This window comes from Alternaria ventricosa (genome assembly GCF_023758065.1).
Source record: "Alternaria ventricosa strain BMP 2768 chromosome Unknown scaffold_14, whole genome shotgun sequence".
Taxonomy (NCBI): domain Eukaryota; kingdom Fungi; phylum Ascomycota; class Dothideomycetes; order Pleosporales; family Pleosporaceae; genus Alternaria; species Alternaria ventricosa.
Window position 1 is genome coordinate 362307 of NW_026055694.1, and position 23583 is coordinate 385889.

Below are 23583 nucleotides of genomic sequence, written 5' to 3' on the forward strand. Positions count from 1 at the left end.
GTCTACTCGAAAACAATCCAACAAACCTAATTCAACCAACATGCCTAGCGTATCAACCATCCTCAAGGGCCTCGTTGCCCTGGCGCCTCTCGTGGCTGCCGCCCCCGCAAACTACGCCCGTCAAGAGATGGCTTCCATGTCGAGCGCTGCCGCCTCTGCCACCTCCTCTGCGCCGGCTGCCATCACTGAGACCGCTGGATCTGGTAGCGAAGCTGCCGCCGCATCACCGGCTGCAGCTGCACCGGCCGCAGCAGGAATGTTGAGCGATGTCGACATCCTCAACTTGTAAGTAGCTTTGAATCAACGATCACAATGAGCTGGATCTAACAGTCACTGCAGCGCTCTGACCGCCGAGCATCTCGAATCGGAATACTACAAGCAGGGTTTCGCCAAGTTCTCCATGTCCGACTTCATGGCTCTCGGTCTGAGTGAAGGTCAAGTCAAGTCCCTCATGGGTGTTGGACAGACTGAGGCCACCCACGTCACTACTCTCCAATCCGCCATCGCAGGAGCCGGCGCAAAGCCCGTCGAGCCATGCCAATACAACTTCGACGCCGCCCTTGCCAGCGCCGACTCCATGGTCAAGACCGCCCGTGTCCTTGAGGCCGTCGGTGTCTCCGCCTACCTCGGTGCCGCTCCTCTCGTCAACTCCTCCGACATCCTCTCCGCCGCTGGTTCCATCGTCACTGTCGAGGCCCGTCACCAGGCCTTCATCCGTATCGCATCCGGCGCCGAGCCCGTCCCCGCCGCTTTCGACACTGCTCTCCAGCCCCGCGCCGTCTTCACCCTCGCCGCCCAGTTCATCAAGTCCTGCCCCGAAGGCTCCAACCTCAACATCCAGGCTTTCCCCGCCATCGCTCTCCAGAACCCTGAGAAGGCTACTGTTGGCCAGAACTTGAAGCTTGCCGACCCTGCTCAGCCCGCCGGTGCCTCTTTCTGCGCTTTCGTCGGACCGTAAGTCACTCCACACATTCCTTTATAAAGATTCGTGTTCTAACATCTCACAGTGGCGGCAACCAATTCACCAAGATCGCCGATGGCAACTGCATGGTTCCCCAGGGCCTCCAGGGAGAAGTCTACATGATGATCACCAAGAGCGAGTCCGTTGCCGATGCCGAGGTCCTTGCCGGTCCCTCCGTCATCCAGCCCTCATAGACGTCTTCACCCACACGACAAGACGAACTTTCAGAACGCATTGTCTTTCTATTTCATTCTTCATTTCACACAAAGAAAAAGACAGGGGCTGAACGACCAAGGGGCCAGTAGGCGAGCAGAAGCATTACAGGAGCGAAGGGCGCGACTGTCGAAAGCGAGTATGTGTATATGGACGATTTACCTTTCCTCACAGTCGTTGAAATACAAGCGTTGATCTCAAGAACGGGTTTTTTTTTTCCTTTTATCATTTATGGTTTCTTTTCAGCATGTGGTCAGTCAGTGGCGGGCAGTTGTAGAGAGACAGAGAGCACGAGAGAAGAGACAACAGGATACCCCCAGCATGGAGATGGCATGGTAACGGGTGAGCGTCGATTCCGCGAATCAGCTCAGAAACGGTGGTAATAATAGCAGGTATAGCATGAAATGAGAACGATTAACGATTTTCATATCTGGAACTGCGGTTGATACAAGTGACATGTCACAGTTTTTGCGACGTGGATTGCGACGTAGAGTGACGCGACTAAGTTGTCTTGCGACTGTGACTGTGTTGGTTTCAGCGTCCTCGCATTTTGTCGACGCTTTGGGTTTGGTGCGAGATCTTAGTCGGGTTTGAGTTGGTCCGTAACAATGTGATTAATAACATGCCGTGACATTCAAACACATGTCTCTGTTTGCGAAGTTGAGGTGTCGTACTCCATCTCTCTTCCAAAGCCCTAGGCTTTAGCTGTGGCCATAGTTGTATTGTAGTAATTTCGAGATGCCTAGCGGCGGTTTACTCACGGAAAGTTCGCACCTTCCGAAGATCAACCGTCCCCTTCCCTTTTTGGCCAGCTGGGCAGTTCGATCCACCAGCCACCTCGCTGCTGATTAGCCGTATGTCGGACCGGCTGCAAAGTGTGGGGATCCCACTCATTCCCCGCCTTGTGCGCGTGTGCTAGAGAACGTCGGCGGTGGCTAAAAAGATGTCGTTTAGATGGAGTGGTTGCTCGCAGTTTTCCGCTGCTTTGAGTAATGCTTGCGAGGCTGCGAGACGATGGGCCTGGATTTGGGGTTGGGGATATAAAGGTGCGCAGGTGGTGTCTATGAGCTGGGCGTAAAATTGTACGAATCGAGGTTGTTGAGGTTGAAGGTGAATAACGTCATACCTACCTTTTGGAAGAGTTGGGTTAAGCTCGTATCTGCGCGTATCTCGTCAGCCCTTTTTACTTTTACCGCTACTCTTGGCTTTAATATCTCTCTTCCCTTGAAGCTTCAACGTCAGGCTTCCTCTTCATCCACACCCTCCCTTGGAAAGACTGTAAGGGCCATTGAAACCGGCCGCGCCCACCCTCCCAACAACCCAACAATGGCGCTGCACCACCAAAACGGCACCTCGTCAACCTGCCTCGAGCAGCCCATCGAACTCCAAGACGTATCAAGCTATATTTCCAAACCTCAAGATGCACAAATCGCTAGTTCGAGCAGTACAGGCGGCCTGCGACTCTCAGATACGAAAGGTGCCAGGGAAAGCGATCCGATAGAGAATTTGCCGTCGCCAACGACCCAAGCGCCAGCAAAATTGGAACGATGGAACCACCCACGATCGAATTTGTTCAAGACTATGGCGGCGTTTTGGAGTTTCGTCGTCATGGGGAGTAATGATGCGGCGTACGGTGCTTTGATTCCTTACGTAAGTCAACATCGTTCTTCGAAGTGTAGAAGTCGCGGTTCATGAGAAGGGGGAAAGAAGCGCGTGCTAACAAACGATTTCAGTTGCAAGAATACTACGGTCTGACTTTCGTCGTCATTTCGCTCGTGTTCTTGTCTCCACTTGTCGGCTACACAGCTTCCGCGTTATTGAACAACAGCATTCATCTCAAGTTCGGACAGAGAGGTGTTGCGGTTATAGCGCCGACGTGCCATCTTATCGCGTATATTGTCATTGCGGTGCACCCTCCGTATCCGGTCCTCGTTATTATTTTCATGTTGGCTGGATTTGGTAATGGACTTGCTGATGCGGCGTGGAGTGAGTATCCTAATCTCTTCTTCTCTATTCCGATAAAAGAGAAGGAGAAGAACAGAAAGACAGAACATTCCGACTGACAACCGAACCAACAGATGCCTGGATCGGCAACATGGCAAACCCAAACGAAGTTCTCGGTTTCCTCCACGCCTTTTACGGCGTAGGCGCCGTGCTATCCCCCTTGATAGCAACGACTATGATTACAAAAGGAAGCAGATTACCTTGGTATACCTTCTACTACGTCATGGTACATCCCTCGATTCCCATGCTTATCTCCCCGTTCTAACACCCTTAGATCGCAATGGCAGCCATCGAACTCGCAACCTCAACAACCGCCTTCTGGCGCGAAACCGGGGCCGCCTTCCGCGCAGCCAACCCGCGCACCAGCGGCACGAAAGACAACCGCATGAAAGAAGCGCTTATCCGTCTGCCCCACGCACGCGTCACATGGCTCTGCGCACTCTTCCTACTCGGGTACGTGGGTATTGAAGTCGCGCTGGGCGGTTGGATTGTCAAGTTCATGCTGGAAGTGCGGGATGGAGAGGAGTTTGCGAGTGGCATGGTGGCGACGGGGTTTTGGATGGGGATTACCGTGGGGAGGATTGTGCTGGGGTTTGTTACGCCGAGGTTGGGGGAGAAGTTGGCTATCACTGTGAGTTTGTTTCTGGTTTCTTCGTTCCTTCCTCCCTTCTTTCTTGTCTGACGTGTGCTAACTGGGGTTCTTCAGATCTACCTTCCCCTCACAATGGCCCTCGAACTCATCTTCTGGCTCGTACCCCAATTTTATGTCTCGGCCGTCGCCGTAGCCCTTCAGGGCTTCTTCCTCGGTCCCTTGTTCCCCGCCGTAGTCGTTGCAGCTACGAAGCTTCTACCGCGTCACTTGCACGTTGGTGCTATTGGCTTCGCGGCAGCTTTTGGCGGAAGTGGCGCTGCCATCTTCCCTTTCGCGGTTGGAGCTATCGCACAGGCCAAGGGTGTACAGGTGCTACAGCCGATTATTCTGGCGCTGTTGGGCGTGATTCTACTGCTTTGGTTGGGTCTACCGAGGATACATAAGAAGGAAGAGTGAGATGTTTGAGGGGTTAGGGAGGAGTGTAGGCTCTAGATATGTTTGCTTTGTGTCAGGATTTAGATATGCAAGGACACTGCTGATACGCTTGGCAAAATGGATAACTTGAGCCATCCTCGGACCAACAAATCCATACCCGCCAAATCTTAGCTTAGTTCACCACCCCACACTCTTTCTCTCGATCTTCTCCTCTCCTCCCTTGATCGTCTTACCCTCCTTCACCACCGCGCCAATTTCCATCACACCTACCGATTGCCCAAACATCAGCACTCGACGTTCCACACTCTCTACACATTCACATGTGAGAGGCTTACCAGTCAAACGACCCAATCTATACATGACCCTATCCCACAGATCCTCCATCGCATCGACCAGGGAATCCGTCTCGGAGCTTTGCTCAACAAGCTTCCAGCTATTCCCCGATGTAGCTGGTGTGACGGCGAACAGGTTTGCTGTGTATAGAGAGGTCGTTGTTAGGGATAAGAGGGTGGGGAAGAGCTCGCTGCGCGCCTTTCTTGCGGTGAAGATGACTTTGTAGGAAGTATTGTTGTCGGAGAGGTCTATGACGAGAAGGGGCGCAGTTTCTAATTGTCGATGACTTGTTAGCTGGTCGGTTCTTTGGCTTCCAAACAGCATCACTCTTCTTCTTGTTCCATCTTGACCTGATTTGAGGAAAACCAAATTTGTACCATCTGAGCACGTACCGATAATCCACCTTTTCACTATTTCAGTGAACTGCAACTGCGCCAGTTTATCTAATCCTGCTGCTTTCGAGCTATTGAACGTGTGACTGTGCTTTGTCACGACATTGATCGTCGGCAGTGGCGCTTGTGTTTCGGGGAAGAGGCGCATCGATGGTTTCTTGATGTCGTATTTTGGCGGAGGTGCCGAGTCTTTGCGGGCAACATTGCTGATGGAGGTAGACGTTTCGGAAGAAGAGGAAGGTATAGATGTTCTCCTGATAATTAGGTCGTCGATGCGGGCCTTGAGGTCAGAGAATTGAGCGATGAACATAACTGGAGTTGTCTGAGTGCATCTGGTAAGATCGAAGGTTTGGGTACGAGATGCTACGTGGGAGAAGGCTAAGGGGAAATACGTGGGGGTTAGAGAGAGTTAGTATTATAGAGAGCGTGGAAGACGTGGCAAGTGTCGTGGGCACTAGAGGTATGCGAGGGATGGTGCGCTGGATGCGAATGCTCCTGCTTTTGATGCGATTGAAGAAGGTACAGGGTACGGACCAGCCACTGGACTAAAATAAAGACATTGGATTGATGCATTATGAATTTATGGGGAAGAACTACGTTCTACCTGCCACTCACTGATTCCCAAGACTACAAGATCGAGCCCTCTTTAACCTATGGTCATTGTTTAGCCCTCGCTTCTAGTACGAAGCCACCTCCACCTTATCCTTCTCTCCCTCGATTGTACCCTCCCTCTCTTCAAATGCCTTGGCCACAGTCTTAGCCTTCTCCTGTGCAATCTGCATTCCCGCACCTGCGGCAGCTTTGAGTCCATCTGCCATGGAAATCGCAACCTGCTTCATCATAACCATGGTATCGCCACCTGCGAAGACACCTCGGACGCTCGTCTCGTTAAACATAGCGTTCACGATCTTGATGTGTCCACCCATCGCCGGTTCCACCGTCTCTATGCCGAGCTGGTCGACGAGATGTTGCGCGCGATTGACCGTAACAGGCCTGTGAACTAGGAAACCGAGAGTGACTGGTTCTCCGGTCTCAAAGTGGATTGTTACGCCATCTGTGTGACTTGGACCGTTGTTCACCAGGCGAACGATCTTTCGCTCGTCGAGCGTTGCACCGAAAGCCTTTGCGAGCTTCAAAGCGTCTTGCACTGGCGCATCCTTCTTGATGGGTCCATTGGTAAATAAGGTGATTGAAATAGGTTCGAGAGGTACTGCCATTTGGACCATATGTGCGTATCCAGGATTGTCGAAATCCAGTATGCCGACTGCACTCCCTCGTTGCTCGTAGCCATCGCAAGCTAGACACTGGTATATGTGGTCTGGCCAGTTCTCCTTGTAACCTGGAATATCGGGAAGGATGTCTTTCGAGCCAGTAGCCAGGATGACCTTCTTGCCCTCGTATGAGTGGCCTTCGCTGTCCTTGACTTCGAAGCCGTCATACAAGTCCTTCTCACCTGGCAATGACAGTTGTTTCTTCGATGCATGGGTGATTGTAGCGGATTGAAACCATACGCTATCGTATCGGGATTCGATCTGTTCACGGGCTATGCGGCCGAACTCTCTGGGGTTGAAGTGGTCGCGGGAGGCTACAGTATGCATGTGCGTGACACCTTCGTTGCGGTACTGTTGGTTGCCGAATACGATAGCTTTAGTACGTGTTCTTGCACAGGTGAGTGCGGCGTTGAGTCCTGCCGGACCTGAGCCGATGATGAGTATGTCGAATATTTGGGGTCGAGATCGGAGCGCCATCTTGATGAGGCTTCAATATATGGCTGTGAATGTAGAAGTATAATGAGAAGAGGTATCCTGAGTATATGGGTATGACTATAAAAGACGATGTGAGCTTGCGGTGGGTGTTGTGTTTGAGGTCAGTCGAACTTCCAGCCAGCTTTATACACCATGAGCACCAGCTCCGCGGCATAACGCTCCGATGCATAACGCTCCGATACGATTTCGTTGTCCAGCATGCTCACCATCAAGGTACAGATTGTTCGGAACTATGCAAGGAAGGGACTGTGTGGCGCGTAGTATCTTGGGTAAAGTCCCCGATCAATACTAGAGGGGCAGTGGCGAAATGTCTCCGAGAAAGTTTCCGGACCGAACCCAGCAAGCTCACCTCTCGGAACGTCAATACTCTACTTATTATCATGTCTTTGGTCGCTGTATGGTCTGTATGAGAACGCCGTGGTTATGATAACCCGTGGATAGCGCCCGTGGTGGGGAGGAAATGCCCAGGAAACCCACAGGTCGTCAAGTCTCCCTGGTGTAGCGTATCGCGCCCTGCTACAGCGCCATTCTCAGATTCTAGTACGCATATCTCATGTTTGACGAGCTGATGCAGTCAGGCTGTACGAAGTTGTGGTGTGGTGAAGAGAGGGCGAGAACGCGACTGCTCCGAAGGCGCCGTTGCTGCACCACGCTAGTATGAACCCCACATTGGCAGGATAACTACGCCAGATCTAATACACCTAACGACTGGGGATCACGCATGAGTAATATATATCATAGGCTCTCATATGAAGCGAAGGGTTCTATTTACCACGGCTGAAGATACATTCGCAGCAAATAGCAACGAGAACGTAACTACAAATTGTGTCCTCGTTTCTACCAATCATCATGTGCTTGATCTTGATATCCATCCGAGTCTGGACTATACTCCTGTGTACTATACTCCCGTATAGTACTTCCCTCTCTCTCAGCTACGTTAAAGTTAGTCCGCTCCATTGGGTATCGGAATTGTTTAGATGTATGGCAACAACTTACCTATCACCTCCTCAAATCTGACCATGGCCCCACCGAGGAAATTCTCCATCGCCTTCAGAGGTGTGTTACATCTCTTTTCACCTTCAGCAACCAAATGCCATTGGCTGCAACCAGAATCTAGGTACACTAGCGCTCTTGTGGAGTAAATAGCCCGTCTTTCGCCCTTATCGTCGACAATGCTCTTTGCACCAATCAGGACTTCGAAATGGTGGTAAGCGGGATAGTCGTGGCTAAATATAGCAGTAATGTGTCCTGTATAGACGTCAGCTGTCCTGTTCCGTTTGTGTTTAATTCGCATGAAAGGTCGTTCATTACTCACGAATCGCTTCAGCTCGCAATGCGGCGATGAGCTGGTAGTTTTGAAGCTGTCCCGATACGCTTTCTTTAGACGCAGTCATGACCTTGAGTGGAGTCCGATGATAGATTCTTTCCAACAAACCGAAGCTGATTTTGTAGTCGTGTCAGCTCTAAGATGTTTGCCCAAGTATGTCAATAGTTCATTGTTGACTATAGGCTTTGCTTCTGGAAGAGCCAAGCCGAAGCCGGCAAGTACTATGCAAGAAAGATATAGACCATTCGCATCTGCATGAGCGTTCATATGCATCGATTATGCCCTGATGTAGAATCTAGACAGCCTGAGTACTCATCTAAGAGGTCCCCCATTGCGATATATGCCTTGGCATTATATCCTCGTCTCTCCATATCCAAGAGACATTACGCCGTGTTCGAATGGTATCGCCTCGTCTGCTGATTGCATCGGTCCACCCCACGTCACCACACCCCTCCCGTCCACCGAATATGAGCCTCCAACTTGCCATCTACATGCGCCTTCTCCAACCAGCTGGCCCCAGACCCCCTCATTCTTCCTGAGCATGACCTGGTTATAGCCATTCCTGGGATGCAGAACATGACCCCAAGTAGCTATGCCCAGACCCCATAGCGCGTATAGTTCCCGGTCTTGGTCTACTACTACGTCTACATTCCAGGCCCCGCCGAGTTTTTTGACCCATTCTGTAGTTGCAGCAGGTGTGCAGTGCGATATTGCGACGAAGTGGATAGAAGTGTGCTTGTTCGCAAGGGTTCGGAGCGTGAGGAAGAGTTTCTCTGAGACTGTTGGAGCTATTAGCAAATGTCTAATTTCCACTGTTGCATCCGAATACAGCCTCTGGAATGCTGACTACTCACAAGGGCATCCGCAAAACCTCAGGAACAGCAGTATAGTCGGCCGCCCATCGGCTGTAGGAAATTGTAACTTAGGATGGCTTTGTGCGCGGTCTCCTATGTTTGGTGACTTGCGCACCGGGTTCTGCGGTGGTGGAGGTGTCGTCCAAGATTGTAGGGCTTTTGGTACACCCCATTGTACGTTTGCGAATGGGTTGGCGAAACCTGTGTCTCCTCCCTCGGCGCCATTTGTGTTCCCCTTCTTCGTGTTGCCATTCCCAAACAAGCCGTCGGTTTTTGGTAGCGATACACCGCCCAGCCCGGCTTTTCGGAGGGCTATCTTTGTCCCTAGAGAACTGAACATGTTTGCTGATGTCGTTCAGCGGTCGTAATTCGGATATATCGATCTGGGGCCGATCTAGATTTCCGCACGATTGTGTAGGGGTTATGCTAGATTGTGAAAGAGTGCTGCAAGTATTAATCAACCTGTACGGGAAGCAGACCGAAGGCACAGTGGAATGAAAGAGATGTGCAGGAGAAGTCTCGGTTGTGCCGACATAGTGCTGATCATGTAGCCACGACGCGTCGCGGACCTTGCAGCTGAAACGAAGGGCGTGGCACGGACGGTTGGGGAAGGCGGAGCGAAACAAAGCGGCTACCGGATTTCGACTTCTGGTGGTACACAGCGGGTTCCATCCTTTGCGACTCGATGTGAGAATGAACAAGACGATAGTAATAACCATTATTACCAAGGTACGATGATGCCCAGGAGGCACGCTGTCACGTGTGAGGACGCTAATACCAATACAGGTAGCGCGGGGTAGGGATTAACTCTAGCACTTCAGGGCTCCATCGATCGGCTCGCACATTCAACCATCAATGTACGCGTACCAAATGCATCGCTATCTAAATACAGGTCTAAAGGCGGTATCATCGCAAGCGGTAGTGACAGCAACACGCGTCGGGTATCCTATCGTACAGACGCCCCATATCTCCACCAACGCCATTTCCATCCCGCTAAACCCTCAGTACTATTACATTGCACCAACCACGGTGCCACAAAGTACGGCACTCATCGCTTGTATGCAAAGATTGTCCTGCACTCGAGCAAAGTTTGGCGCTTTACACACTCTTGGACGATCTCCTCGTCTTCCCACCACCACTTCGGTTCGTCTTGAGCATCGTCTACGAAGCTACCCCATATGTCCTTCCAGAAGGCCCGGCCGATGATCATAGAGAGCTCTTCGTTCACATTGGCGGTATCTGAGTCGATAGCGCACGGTAGCGTCATGCTTTGATTGTCTTCCTGAACGAGCATCTCGAACCCGGCAGCTTTCAGCCAACTGGGGACCAGCGAACATGGCTTTGAGCATCTGAAGTCCCGCTCAAGATTGACGGAGAGTCTGTCCTCGATCCAGGTTCGCATCAACGGGCCGGTAGTCTTGCGTACCGGGGCGGCATCCATGATCCTGATCTCTAGGAAACCACCACTAGCGAGTAGCTTGTGACATTCGCTGAACAGTTCCGGTAATATCGCAGAGGGTACCAGCGATGGCAACGTTGATGCTCTTATATGCGAGAAGTAGTCCTCTGGGTAAGGCAGTGGAACAGCACCAAACTTGCGCACCGTCAAGTATGATACGTTGCCCGGTAACTGAACACGTCGCTGGGGTTTGGTAGTGAGGAAGTGCACTGTTTGGGACGGATGCATTGCCGACAATTGGTATACCTCAGCTGACGTCGACCGTTAGAGCTTGCACAGCAGCGTAACGCAAGGGCACAACATGGACTTACAGAGATTACCGTAGAGTTCAAGGATCCTCCCGGTGTTACATTCGGGCTTCGGCAGGGTCCGTTCCCGACCCAAGTTCAGCATTTGGAACCCCGTCAACAGCCACAATTGTTTCTCGATGACCAACTGTTCTTTCATTAGCAAAGGTCTGTGCAGAGTTATAACGTCGACACGCACCTCCTCATCAACATCTCCGCCCGTGCTCCATTGCCAGTCTTCCTTCAGTCGATCTAGGATGACCTTGGGACCGGCTCCCTCCATCCTCCGGATAAATCGTGCAAAACGACCGAGGTCCGGTGTCGCATTCTGGGCTACTGCAGCCTTCTTAGGGGTCGGACGCGACTGCAACTGTATTTCCGAAGGTACCCCTCGTGGAGTGAGACATTGCCATTGCGAGAGAGGCTTGCAGGAGACTTCGGAATTTGCGCCACCGCTCAGTTTTGAGACATGCTTAGTGTCTTCGTGTCCTTTCTCCTCCTGGAAACTGTCATGCAGCTCAAGTGCTTCGACTTTGGGCATTGCTTCGGTCTCAGCTGCCTGTGGCCACCTAAAGACAATAAGCATAAGATCGATACTGATGAAAATGTTACTCACCCGCTGTCAACCCTCTTTGCTCCGGGCATTGACATTGCTGGAGCACTTCTATCCTCAGGGGTCTCGGAACTGGCACGAGTTCTGCTCGTAACAAAAGATCTCGGACTGACGCGGCTTGCTTGCGTTGCGTCATCACTGCTATCAACTACCGGCGGAGTCCTCACCGAGCGTTTTCGGTCATCTGGAATATTTCTTCAGCACATGATCATGGTACGCTGATGCTTGATGACTTACGTGAGACGCGCGATCTCGTGGAGTCTGTCTTTCGAGAGGACTTTTCGCCTTCCAGCTCCGGCACTTCATCTTGTTGCGGATGCAGAGAATCACCAGATGGTAGTTTCGCAGGAATAGTACCTGTGTATGTCCAGTTAGGGTGCAGCGCGGGATCCTTGAGCTTGTGCGTGCGGGTCAAGTCCAACTCAGCCGGCACGGTTTTCGCCGTTCTCTGGGAATCCGTGGTTTGTCCGGTTGATGGTCGTAGTATCCTGGGTTTTATACTCTTTGCCTTCTTCAGGCCTGAAGACCACCATTGCTCACGGTCTGTAGAGCCAGAGTTCGCCGAACTAGTGGACGTTCGTGAAGTATGGATGGAGTTTGACCTGATGGATCGCTCTTTGGTCTTTCGCTCCCTCCGCGCTCCAACACTCTCCGCCTCTTGATCCAGTGGTAAGTCGGTTGCGAACATGTTTGATCACAGTGGCGAGTCTAGCGGGGTGCAGCGGGGCCACTATAAGTCGATCTTTCAAGGGGTGGGAGCGAATGATCGACTGAAGGCTATCCAGCACTCAAGGCTAGCCGCACCTCTCGACGGAAAAGTAGTCAAGTACCTGTGTGGAGGGTGTCGCGACCGTAAAGCGAGTTACGCAACGGTCCCATGTTTCCGCGGCATCGAAACGCTGTCGCACCACTCGGACCGTGGCGTTATTGACCTTTTTAGGACTACTATCAGGGCTTCCCTAATCCGAACTCATGCGCTAGTGCTCTGCCGTGCTTCCTTGACGGCGCAAAACCACTAAGCGCACCGTGAGCTTTCGGGTTGTTGACCACACTGCTGGGGAAAGATACACCTACACGTGGTATGAGCGTGCAAAGCAACGCCTCTTCCATTCGGTTCTTCCCCGAAAAAGCAAATACTCGGGTTGTACAGCAATTGCGACTGGCTGGCTTATCGGGCTCACTTTTCCAACTTTCGGTGTCTCCGCCCAAGGTTTTGCAGAACCGCTTGTGGCTGGATACGATTCGCACATGCCAACATGACGGCTGCTAGGTTGAATAACCGATATGATGCCGCCGACCTTGACTTGCACCCGCGGGCTACGAATTGCAAACCCAACTAGGCCGGCGATCACAGCTGATCAGTGCCGTGGGAACAGAGACGGACACCGGTGCCATGGACAAAATAAGCTGCAAGGCCGCTGAACCGCCAGGGCGGCGTGAACTGTAAGTGATCTGCCCTTAGTTGCTGTCTGTGATGTGACTGTTGTCAGAAGCAATCGGCAAGGGAGAGGCACAAGGTTCTACTAAGGCTTTTAGTCGCCCCGTCATTTTGCTGCAGATGCGGGAGGGGCACCAGACATCATCCCTTTGGCCAGTCATGATGCAGCCTGATCGACATCGGGCGTGCCTGACTAGCGTTAGCTAGGCTCCCCGGCCCCTGACTCGCTTCCGTCAAGCCACCAGAGTACGAGCCTAGACTGCCACACTCCAGCACGCTGCACGAGTCTCCGCTTCAGCTGCATGACAACGCTCCTGCCGCCGTTCAATTCACTTGTACTACGCTTGCGGCGGCCGTCTTAGGCTGTCATGCCGTCACTCCGTCCAAAAGCTTCTTAGATCGTGCTTTTTTCCCCTACCGCGCCGCATGCCTACCCTCGTCGTTCCCGCCCATCCCTTACGGCTGATATCACTTCGCCTCGAGTGTCTCTGATGTCTAGCCAGCTCGCCCTGTCGTCGATACTTTTCATTGCATTCCTGCAAGGCCCTTTGCTTATGGCCCCACCTTAAGCGATCGCATTGGCGATTGATCAATACTATATACCTTTTCGTTCCGAATCGTTCATGTTTGCTTATACCGGACGTGCGTGACACAAATATAGTCAACGCAGGGCTTCCTGCTGCCGATCACTGCATCTCTTATACTGGAGATTGAAACCCCCAACTGGTGGTCAACTTCACGTCTGCAACATGGAGTCCATACGTTCTTCAATCCACTCGTTCAACGTTTACGTCGGCCGGTCGACCTTCGGCAGGATATTCCGTCTCTCTGGTTGTGGGCATGTATGTTCAAAAGTTCTAGTGATATCTGGGACATGACTGACTATCTTCGCAGAAAGATGAGATCGAAAATACGAAGTTCACCACCGAAGTGCGAGCGGGACTTACGTCCTTCTTCACAATGGCATACATCATCGCGGTCAATGTAAAGCTGTCGAAAAACTATGTCCCGCAATATACTAACGAGCCTAGGCTACTATCCTCGCTGATACAGGCGGTAATTGCGTGTGCAATGATGCCACAGACCCTGTGTGCTTGACGAACACGGAATACCTCATTTGCAAGCAGGGTAGGAAACGTCTATACCCTCAACCACTTCAGCTGACCCAAGCTTAGATTTGAACCGCAACCTCATTACCGCCACAGCGGCCGTAGCCGGCTTCAGCTCTTTCCTCTTTGGGTTCTTCACCAACATGCCCGTGTGTCTTGCACCCGGTATGGGCCTCAACGCATACTTCGCCTACCAGATCGTCGGCTTCCATGGCCAAGGCCTCATTTCCTACAACCTCGCGCTCACTGCCGTCTTTGCAGAGGGCTTCATATTTATCTTCTTGTCATTGATTGGCATGCGACAATGGCTCGTGAAGATCATACCAGTATCGCTCAAGATCGCCGCGGCATGTGGTATAGGACTCTTTCTTGCAGAAGTCGGACTGAGCAACAACGCGGGCATTGGTGCCATTGCGGGCTCAAAGAGTACCCCACTTGACATCGCGGGATGTCCTGATCAATACAAGGATGAGTTTGGCTCATGCACAAGTCACAAGATGACTTCACCTACTGTAGGTCACATGATGCCGGCTCATCAAATATTGCTAACATGTCTCGTAGATGTGGCTAGGCATCCTTGGTGGTGGTATCTTGACAGCCTACTTGATGACATACAAGGTCAAGAGCGCTATGATCTTAGCCATCCTGCTTGTGTCAATCATTTCATGGCCGTAAGTCGCCATCAGCTATCTCAGCCAAGCTCAGTAGACTGACATGTTCACAGACGAGGCACCTCAGTCACATTCTTCCCCTACACTGAGGTCGGCGATAATCGATTCGAGTTCTTCAAGAAGGTCGTCGACTTCCATCCCATCAACCGCACACTGAACGCCCTGGACTGGAATGTCAACGCAGCACCAGGCCATTTCGCACTCGCTCTCTTCACTTTCCTATATGTCGACATTATCGACTGCACAGCTACGCTCTATTCTATGGCACGCTTCTGTGGAGTGGTGGACGCCGAAACTGGAGACTTTCCGCGATCAACGATAGCCTATTGCACAGACGCTTTCTGCATCTCCATGGGCGCACTTCTCGGCTGTTCACCCGTCACAGCCTTTATTGAGAGTGGAGCAGGAATTGCAGAGGGCGGGAAGACAGGACTGACGGCCATGACCTGTGGCGTCTGCTTTCTCATCTCGATGTTCTTCGCACCCATCTTCGCTTCGATCCCGCCATGGGCTACTGGATGCACTTTGGTTCTTGTAAGTCACATGGCACCACCTCCAAAATGCTAGCGTTAACGTAAATATAGGTCGGTTGCCTGATGATGCGACAAATCTCCTCCATCAACTGGCGATACATCGGCGACGCCGTCCCAGCCTTCGTAACCGTAATGTTCATCCCATTTGGATACAGCGCAGCCTACGGTCTTATTGCGGGCTTGATGGTGTACACGGCGCTCAACGGCATGATCTATTTGACAAAGCTTATATCGGGCGGATATATCGTTCCCGAGGACGAAGATAATCGTGAATACTGGACTAGTAAGTTTCATCACATCGCGCATTCCATCTCGCCGCACTTTCCCATCATCGATACCAGCCGCTAACTCAGGAACCCAGTCAAGCCCGCCGGCAGACTCCCCTGGTTCATCTCCGCATCCCAGAACCTTGCCGATCGCGTGCGGGGAAGCGACAGGAGACAAAAGTCCCCGGATGCGCTTTCCATCCGAAGCACGGAGTCGGAGTGGAAGTACCACGATCGCATTGGCTCGAACGGATCGAATCGCGAGCTCGACTCTGTCGTCATTCAAGCCTTGCCCACTGATCCTCGCCGGGAGAAGGTTTTCAGGTCCATGGGGAGATGACGGCGCCTGTGATTGGCAGGGGAACTATTTTGTTGATTTAGAGTTTCGCACTTGTGAAATGAAATACCACGAGTCATTTAACACTGCGTTCGAGACTGCTACTTTCTGCCCATGCCGTTATTTCGATGTCATGGCATTTGACGATTACAAAACAACATGGAGCACTGGTTCGAGGTCGGTGCATCCTGCACGTATGGGGGTGGTTTGGATTTTGGCTCACGATCTCTGAGCCGGGTCAACGCCTTCGCTCAACTTTTGGTTCGGGTCCGCGGCATTGATACTAGTCTAACTTTGCTCCAACCCTCCTCTTCCCCAACCTCACTCAGGCGACAAGAAGCAAGAAAGTAGCACTTTGCCCAGCCAGGGAAACTCAGCGAGACACTAAGCAGTCTCTCCGAGATCGACTTGTCGCTTTCTTGCTTTTTTCCTTCTAGCCGTACCTGCCACGAAAGCGAGATCTACAAACTCTAAGGTTGGCGCAATGCCTTCCGAGCCGCGGATTCGCAAGCAGCACGGCTGGGGTGCAGATCGCTGCCCTGTTAGAAGGGGTATGCAGCGGCACTTGACGCGTAAGTAAAGCACTACCGCTTGTCTACCAACAGACCGCAACCGAACGTGCATTGTCTTATCATGCCATCATCGAAAGTGTCGGTGCGACTTTATCGATAGTAACCAAAAAGCAATTCGATGCTGACAATTCCAACTCTACAACGCCTCTCGTGTATCTGAGGAAAACGAATTGCAACTACCTAGGTACCTTTTCCGAGAATAGCACATGCGTGCGGGACTCGCATTAACGTCGACTCTCTCAACTCTGGTACGGGTCTGCGGCATGCGTACCCAGCTCAACGACGGGGATCACATTGCTTTTTGTAGGGCTGCAAAAGACAGTTGTATGACATCTCGGCAAGTAAGCATAAGCTTGCCTCGCTTCCACCGTCGTCGTCTTCCCAAAGTGGGAATACTCCACACCCATCACAGAGACCTAAACTAACCCCAGAGCGTGTATAGCGACCTCTTCTTGTACCCACTCTCGCTTCTGCAACACCAATTCGCGTCTGCACGTCTTTCTTTTCCCTTATCTCAACTCAACACAGCATGCCGCCATCGACCTGCCACACAGAGCCAGTAACGTAGCTCGCGTCGCTGCTTAGCAGGAACTGGATTATTTTCGCTATCTCAATAGGGTCGGCGCGTCGGCCGAGCACGGCGTTGTTCGGGAGTTGGAAGCCAAGTTCTGTATCGAGGGCGTCCATGAGGGGTGTGTTGACAAACCCTCTAAAGTAGTGTCAACGTCAGCGACCGGCTCTCCAGTGGCACCATTGCGCGCGCAAGAACGACCTAGGAGACCACGGAGAGAGTTCCATTGAGTGGTGGAAAGAAGAACTTACGGTGCGATGGCGTTAATGCGTATTCCAGTGTGCTCCTGCTCCCTCGCAGCAGCTTTTGTGAGCCCAACGACGGCATGTTTTGAGGCGCAATAGACGGAGCAGTTTTGCTTGCCGACAAGCCCAGTTATCGACGCGGCATTCACGATCGATCCTCCTGGCACACCTGAACGTGCCACACGCATGTTGCGCAGCTCGGCTGACATACAATTGAACGTGCCTTGGACGTTGACTGCGAAGACGGCCTCGTAGTCGGCGGCGTCGAAATTCGCCGCAGTTTCGAGTCGACCTGAGATGCCTGCGAGATTCACTGCGCCTGCATTATGCTCATGTCAGTCAAAGCACTCATGCAGATGTCGATTTCGCCAGGCGCATTCATGCCTTGAGGACAGGACGTTGACATACCATCGATTTGCTTCAACCCGAACCTCGTTGGCGCATGCGCCAACCAATGCTCTACCTCTTCCCTAACTGTAACGTCCACCTTCGCCCATATCGCACTCGCCCCAAGCTCTCTCGCAAGCTGCGACACTGCTTCTTCGTTCTTATCCCCCAGCGCGACCTTTGCGCCGCTTGCAACCAGCAGTGTAGCCGTCGCACGTCCGATGCCTGACCCAGCCCCGGAAATAGCAAAGAGCTGCCCCTTGATACTATAGGGGGGCCCAGACCATCTCTTCTCTTCATTCGAGGATGGGCGCGGGTCCTCGGGCATGGTACGGTCGGGCGATGATGATCGTCTGCGATGGAGAGTGCGACAGGGAAGGCGATAGGGATGTGCGCCGTTGCTAGGCTGGGGAAGATGCCGGGACGACGATATCGTAGCGGCTTCTGTCTGTAGGTATAGCTGTTGGTCGGAGGCGTGCGAGATGTTGTGATGACTTTAGCGATAGGTGTTTCTGTTGACGTTCGTCGGCGCTTGTTCACGCAAGAGAAGCTATGAAGTGTGGTGGGATGCTCGACAGCATGTGCGCCTTCAAGTGCAAGGATATGTATGGGCAGGTGCCATGCGGTGTGTTGCAGCATGGCATCTCGTGCTGGACGGCGGTGACGATGCACACTCTCATGCACTGCAAGTGTGGTGGGCTCAAGGCTTGATTGGGCAGTCTCATGCAGGTCGAGAACTTCAGGCGCCGTGCTATACCGTCGAATGGGTTGTGTAAAAGCCTCGACAAGTAAAGTTCAAGAGCACGTTCGCGCTGGATGTCACGATGCAACTTGGCTGTCATATCGTGGCTGTCTCACGTAAGCCGACATCTGTTCACACCAGTATCTCAAGGCTTCCGGAGTTACAACACGTCAAATCACATTCTCTTACATCTCATACTTCGCCAACACATCTCTCGCCTCCGCAAATTCCATTTCAAACACTCCCTCGCGTCCCTCTCTCACTTGTATCTCGCATTCAAAATCCTTCGGCGTCCTCACAATACCATCCATAAACCCAGTATCAGGATCGATGTCAATAGACTTCCCAGGCTTCTCTTTGAACTCGAAGGCCCAAAGTAATTTCGCAATAGCAATGAAGAGACTGCGCTCAGCAAGATGCATGCCAGGACAAATACGACGACCAGCACCGAACGTGAAGTGATCCCGCGAACCCACGTCAGGAGACGCTGCGTACTGAGCTGAAGTATGCGTGCGTGTTGCATAGCGATCGGGATCAAAATCTGACATTGGGGAGTCGCAAGTGTCGACGTCAGATGGGGTATGGTTCAAAGCCCAGACGTTGACGAGGACTGTCGTGTTCTTTGGGATGAAGTAGCCGTCAATTGTGTCATCTGCTTCACATTAGCCACGGTTGGTTCGTCATCCGAGCGGAGTGAAGGATACCAGCAGTAGTCGAGCGCATTATCAAGGCCGCAAGAGGTCTCCATCGCATGACCTCCTTGATAATCTGCACGACATACGGTAACCTCGCGACATCGCTCCACCCGGGCGATCGCACGCTTCCCACCGCCTCATCAACATGTCTGTGTGCTCGTTCCTGGACATCCGGATACCTAGCCATCGCCTGAATGAAAACTCGTATAGCAGACGCCGTCGTATCACTCCCAGCATCAATCAGCGACCCAGCAAACACATCCAAATCTCTTCTCGTAAGATCAATCCCCTTCTCGCCCTCATCCAGCACATAGTCATATACAGTCGCTGCACGCACACCCCGTTTCCTCCTTTCCAAAACCGGCTCCGCCATCTGCGTAAAGGCAGCATTAACAGCCTTGCTGGTCTCCTCACTCTTGTCCTTCCAATTCTTCCAGCGTCCAGTCCATATCCTCTGCGGCACATGTATCAACCACGGTAGCAAATCGACTGGCGGTGTCGCACCAACTTCGAGCAACGCAACGTACTTGTCAAACCAAGCCTTGTACTCCTCCAGCTGCTCCGCATGTCTCGTTCTTGTTCCGTAAACTAGACTCTTGATAGTGCTATTCGCGAACCTCAGTGTATGCCCCATAAACTCCTCCGGCTCTTGCCCAAAATCACACAGCATCTGGCTAGCCTCCGCCTCCACAAGTCCGATGTACTCTTTGTCGACCTTCGCCTCGTTGAAACACTGCGCCAGTAACTTGCGGCATAACCTCAGTTTCTCGCCCGACGGCATGAAGACGACTAGAGGCATATTCGCGGGATCGCGCGCGATGTACCTTGTTGCAAAGACGAAGGGTGGGCGGCTGCTGTATGTTGTTCCCCGTTTGTCGATGAGTTCGCGGACGAGGCGCCGGGAGCTGAGGACGATGGTGGTGGTGTGGAAGAGCTTGAGGCTGTAGATGTCGCCGTATTGGGAGGCCCATTTTGTGAATTGGAATTGGGCGTTTTTTGTGGGTATGGAGAGGACGTTGCCGAGGAGGGGGAGGGGATGTGGACCTAGATGGGTGGGTTAGCTTTGGGATAGGATAGGACAGGATAGGAAGGGAGGTACCGGGTGGTAGATGGGCTTCTCTACGTCCTATTCTGAGGATGTAGTAGAGTCCTATGACTGAGATGGTGATGCTTATTGCAGCTAAAGTACCCATGGTTCAGATGTAGGTTAAGCATGTTATTGTCTCACCAACAAGTTAGGCTGAAAGGGCATCGAACCTCGCCATATATACCCTTTGTTTCTCCACTAGACGTACAATCGCTCTCTTCTACATGCAGGCTCTGGTTACACCTCTGGCGGGGTAAGTTGCATTACCACTGTGTCGGTAGGCAATAGATACCCATGACCTGTTGTGTGAAGTCCAATCGCATGATGAGACCGTATACGGAGACATCGATCGATAAATAATGCATAACCGCCAAGGCATGCGTATGCCAACCATGGTACGCGAAACTCGTCTCTCCGAAGCGGTGATTGGCGGTCATTCGTGTAAGCAGGAGGCACAACGAAAACAGCCTGTAATGGCGAGTAAGCCACGCTTCTGCAACAACTTTCAAGAAGATGTAATCAGGAGACCTGAGATATGGAAAGTAAGAAAGTATCTGGTATTATGCTTGAACGAGAATTGTAAAGCAGCAACCACATTGTAGACATCCATCATCACCGCGCTAGCACCCTACAACAGCGCACCAGCAAACGCCGACATGACAAGCATCCCCAGCATACCCACCGCAGTCTTCGACACACCCACATGCACCGCAGCCCCCGTATCCGGCTTGCCATCCTCACCTGTAGCATCGGGCCCACTACTACCTGTGCGACTCGCACCACCACTAGGCGTGCCCGTCGCACTCGCAGTATTATTCCCCGAGCAAAGGATATCCCTCGGATTAACCCCGTTATCCATGAAGCAAGTCCGCAAATCAGCAACCGTCTGTTCGTAGCTAAGACAGTAGTATCCGCAGGAGCCGTTGAATTCCTCGACCGGTGCGTCTTTGCAGCATTGTTTGAGTGCGGAGGAGGTGTTGGACTCGACGCCCGTTGTGCTGCCTACGCCGCAGAATATGTCTTGAGTCGGGAAGACGGAGAAGTCGGCTGTGGTACACGAGGTGCTTGTTGCGCTTGGGGCGGCGGCGGAGGATATGAGGGACATTTTGGGTGAGGTGGAGGTGAGGTTTGGAGATTGGGGCTTCTGTGGGTGGTGGTTAGGAAGGTGGTGTATACAGGATGTAGGAAGACTTACTTTGGGTACAGTCGTAGGTATTGTAGTTGTGTGACAGCTAGTACCAACGTTCTCTTGTGCAACTGGAATGTACAGGTAAGTAGTCGGAGAATTGTTAGTGACCTAGCAAACAGGGACGATTAAACGGTCAAGAAATATCCGCAGAGCCAGTGCCAACGGCTTAGCGCACGTCACACGATACTTCCAGCAAGATCCATGAGGCCATGGCTCTGCCCTGTTCTGGTTCCAAGGCCCATCTGTTGACCTGAGGCAGTGGCGCGTTGCTCGGGGCGGTGGCTCGTGGCTCCACTTCGTTGCTCAGGGGACCCGGGTTCGACGGGTTATTTTTGGAGTCGTGACGGGCCTTTCGGCAGCTGCTTGCCGAGGTGCAACTACGGCGTGGGCAGTTTTCTTGCTTGGAAGAGAAGTTTGTATGAGGCCCTATGGCAGAAGCTGAGGCTGTGCTTTCGCATCGTGTAGTTGATGTTGCTTGTTGAATCTGGGGATTTGGGAGATGCCGCGCGCTTTGGCTTGATGAGGATAGCGTGACGTATGGCTCCGAGGTCACGGCGAGAAACATGCTGCATCCATGATCGTGCTTACTGAACCAAAGTCTATGTCGACTTCATGTGAAAACTTGCTCTTCAAGTAGATTCTGATACCTATAATATATACAACGAAGTTTAAATATGCGCTTTTACTCGAGTCCAGCCAACTCCATCTCGGCGGCAGCGTACATGAACGCACCAGCACCCTTACCATCGTTGGTCAGGGTCTCAACACCGGTGTAGTACTCGTAAGACGCATCGCCCTTCAAACTTCCCACAGTAACTGTGCCAGTAAAGCTGATGGTGCCGTTCTTCTCGTACTGGATGAAGTCGTCCAACATCAGATCCCACGCCTTGGATGCAGTCTCCTGGTACTTCTTCTCCAACAAACCGAGCCTGACACCCTTCATGTATGCGTAGGTGAACATGGCGGTTGCGCTCGACTCGATGTAGTTGCCTTCCCTTCCAGCAAGTTCCGGGTCCATGAGCAGCCACCATCCGCCGCTGGTGTCTTGCACGTCGTTGATACCAGAAGCGAGCGTGACGAAGTAGTCGACGAGCTTGGAGTAGCCCTTGTGTGTCTTGGGGAAGACCTCTAGAACCTCAACAAGCGCAACGAAGTACCATCCTAGAGCACGGTCCCAGACGTATGGGGAGGCACCGGTCTCTGGGTCAGCCCATACAGTCGATTTGTCCTCGCTGTAGCCGTGGTACAGAAGGTTGGTTGTCTCGTTTCGGCAGTGTTCCTCGATCAGATCAAATTGCAGCTCGATGTCGTTCCAGGCTGTGATGTTGTTGGGCTCGAAGTACGATGTGTAGGTCGCGTAGAAGGTATCAGCCATGTAGATGCCGTCTAACCACATCTGGTTCTCATAAGTCGGGGCCCTGTGCCAGAAGCCGCCGGTGGGGGTGCGCGGCCATCGGTTCAGCTGCTCTCGGAGACCCTTGGCCGCAATAACGTATTTCTCGTCCTTGCGTCCTTCCGAGTTCCAGAAGTAGAGGATGTTGTTACCAAACCGGATATCGTCCAATGTGTAGAAAGTGGCGTTCCAGCCCTTGATGGTACCGTTCGAGGTGACAACGGACGAGACCGCGTCGGAGGCATACTCGAGCAGAGCAGTGTCGTTTTGCGTCACGGCGGCTTTCTGGATACCTTCACGGATGACGGAGGAGACGTAGTGGTTGTCGACCTTCTGGCCCTTGGACAAAAAGGAAGTAGCCATCCATGTCGAGTACGGCTGGGTGGAGTTCTTCGCCGCGACGGCGGTGGTAGCCAAAGCCAGGGTAAGAGCCGTAAGATGCATGGTTGCGAAACGGTATTATCGACAAGCTAGGAATATCGGAAACAAATCGAGGACCCTGAGGAGACGAACGGGAACACTTGCGGATACTTTATCTGACACCGTTCGCCCGTCGCTCTTTATAGCCACTGCGCGGCGTCTGTGGACATTGAACATCTTCTCCTCAAGGCTGCCACTACTGCAGTTGATGCAATCTAAATCCATGTTCATGCAGCCTCAAAGCGCCCCGGTCTCTCCACCTTGCGGTCCTGAGCGCCTGGTTGAGAATTTCCGCGAGCGGACGTTTGCCCATCATCGACGGAATTGGGAAGGTCTGGCCATGGTCCCTCGCTTGGCAGCGGAGAAATTGGTGATTGGAGATGTAGTGGCGATGGGGCCAAAATAGTCAGCAACCGTAAGCTGGAGCACGAGGTGCAGGTGAAGGATCGGAACATCTCGAGCGACATCAACATCAGTGCTTGTCCAAAATTGCAGCGACGTTGGAGGAACGCTTCTCCTTTGCGGCGTTGAGGCGACTTTGATCCGGGAAGGAGCTCACCCTGAACAGGCTGGACGAGGTCCACACTGGAGTGGGTCTCTGGCACTAGCGGAGTCAAGCATCCTAAGTCCGTGGGATGTTTCTTGCGCACTTCTTGTCACTGCGCTAATAAATGCCCACTCTCTAATCTCTT

At 52.4% G+C, this 23583-nt stretch overlaps 9 protein-coding genes across 9 annotated transcripts; 3 read left to right on the plus strand and 6 right to left on the minus strand.

Annotated features, from left to right (window-relative positions):
• Positions 1-40: 40 nt before the first annotated feature.
• J4E93_007703 (uncharacterized protein) lies at positions 41-1155 on the plus strand (the record flags this gene model as incomplete). The annotated part of the gene is made up of 3 exons (XM_049345608.1): positions 41-285; positions 340-954; positions 1008-1155. 3 exons carry the CDS (start codon positions 41-43, stop codon positions 1153-1155), a joined length of 1008 nt encoding a protein of 335 aa, XP_049197135.1.
• Positions 1156-2500: 1345 nt separating this feature from the next.
• Positions 2501-4226, plus strand: J4E93_007704 (uncharacterized protein; the record flags this gene model as incomplete). The annotated part of the gene is made up of 5 exons (XM_049345609.1): positions 2501-2824; positions 2908-3160; positions 3253-3404; positions 3453-3809; positions 3885-4226. The coding sequence occupies 5 exons, from the start codon at positions 2501-2503 to the stop codon at positions 4224-4226; spliced, it is 1428 nt and encodes a 475-aa protein (XP_049197136.1).
• A 1381-nt stretch (positions 4227-5607) lies between these two features.
• Positions 5608-6678, minus strand: J4E93_007705 (uncharacterized protein; the record flags this gene model as incomplete). Its single annotated transcript, XM_049345610.1, has 1 exon — positions 5608-6678. One exon carries the CDS (start codon positions 6676-6678, stop codon positions 5608-5610), a length of 1071 nt encoding a protein of 356 aa, XP_049197137.1.
• A 1696-nt stretch (positions 6679-8374) lies between these two features.
• On the minus strand, positions 8375-9217 carry J4E93_007706 (uncharacterized protein; the record flags this gene model as incomplete). Its single annotated transcript, XM_049345611.1, has 2 exons — positions 8375-8802; positions 8878-9217. 2 exons carry the CDS (start codon positions 9215-9217, stop codon positions 8375-8377), a joined length of 768 nt encoding a protein of 255 aa, XP_049197138.1.
• Positions 9218-9925: 708 nt separating this feature from the next.
• J4E93_007707 (uncharacterized protein) lies at positions 9926-11924 on the minus strand (the record flags this gene model as incomplete). The annotated part of the gene is made up of 5 exons (XM_049345612.1): positions 9926-10587; positions 10648-10771; positions 10823-11192; positions 11240-11420; positions 11474-11924. 5 exons carry the CDS (start codon positions 11922-11924, stop codon positions 9926-9928), a joined length of 1788 nt encoding a protein of 595 aa, XP_049197139.1.
• A 2002-nt stretch (positions 11925-13926) lies between these two features.
• On the plus strand, positions 13927-15593 carry J4E93_007708 (uncharacterized protein; the record flags this gene model as incomplete). The annotated part of the gene is made up of 5 exons (XM_049345613.1): positions 13927-14295; positions 14345-14454; positions 14508-14988; positions 15039-15270; positions 15349-15593. 5 exons carry the CDS (start codon positions 13927-13929, stop codon positions 15591-15593), a joined length of 1437 nt encoding a protein of 478 aa, XP_049197140.1.
• Positions 15594-16681: 1088 nt separating this feature from the next.
• J4E93_007709 (uncharacterized protein) lies at positions 16682-17693 on the minus strand (the record flags this gene model as incomplete). Its single annotated transcript, XM_049345614.1, has 3 exons — positions 16682-16871; positions 16985-17297; positions 17387-17693. 3 exons carry the CDS (start codon positions 17691-17693, stop codon positions 16682-16684), a joined length of 810 nt encoding a protein of 269 aa, XP_049197141.1.
• A 599-nt stretch (positions 17694-18292) lies between these two features.
• On the minus strand, positions 18293-19995 carry J4E93_007710 (uncharacterized protein; the record flags this gene model as incomplete). Its single annotated transcript, XM_049345615.1, has 3 exons — positions 18293-18759; positions 18812-19846; positions 19992-19995. The coding sequence occupies 3 exons, from the start codon at positions 19993-19995 to the stop codon at positions 18293-18295; spliced, it is 1506 nt and encodes a 501-aa protein (XP_049197142.1).
• Positions 19996-21760: 1765 nt separating this feature from the next.
• On the minus strand, positions 21761-22915 carry J4E93_007711 (uncharacterized protein; the record flags this gene model as incomplete). Its single annotated transcript, XM_049345616.1, has 1 exon — positions 21761-22915. One exon carries the CDS (start codon positions 22913-22915, stop codon positions 21761-21763), a length of 1155 nt encoding a protein of 384 aa, XP_049197143.1.
• Between the last annotated feature and the right edge of the window lie 668 nt (positions 22916-23583).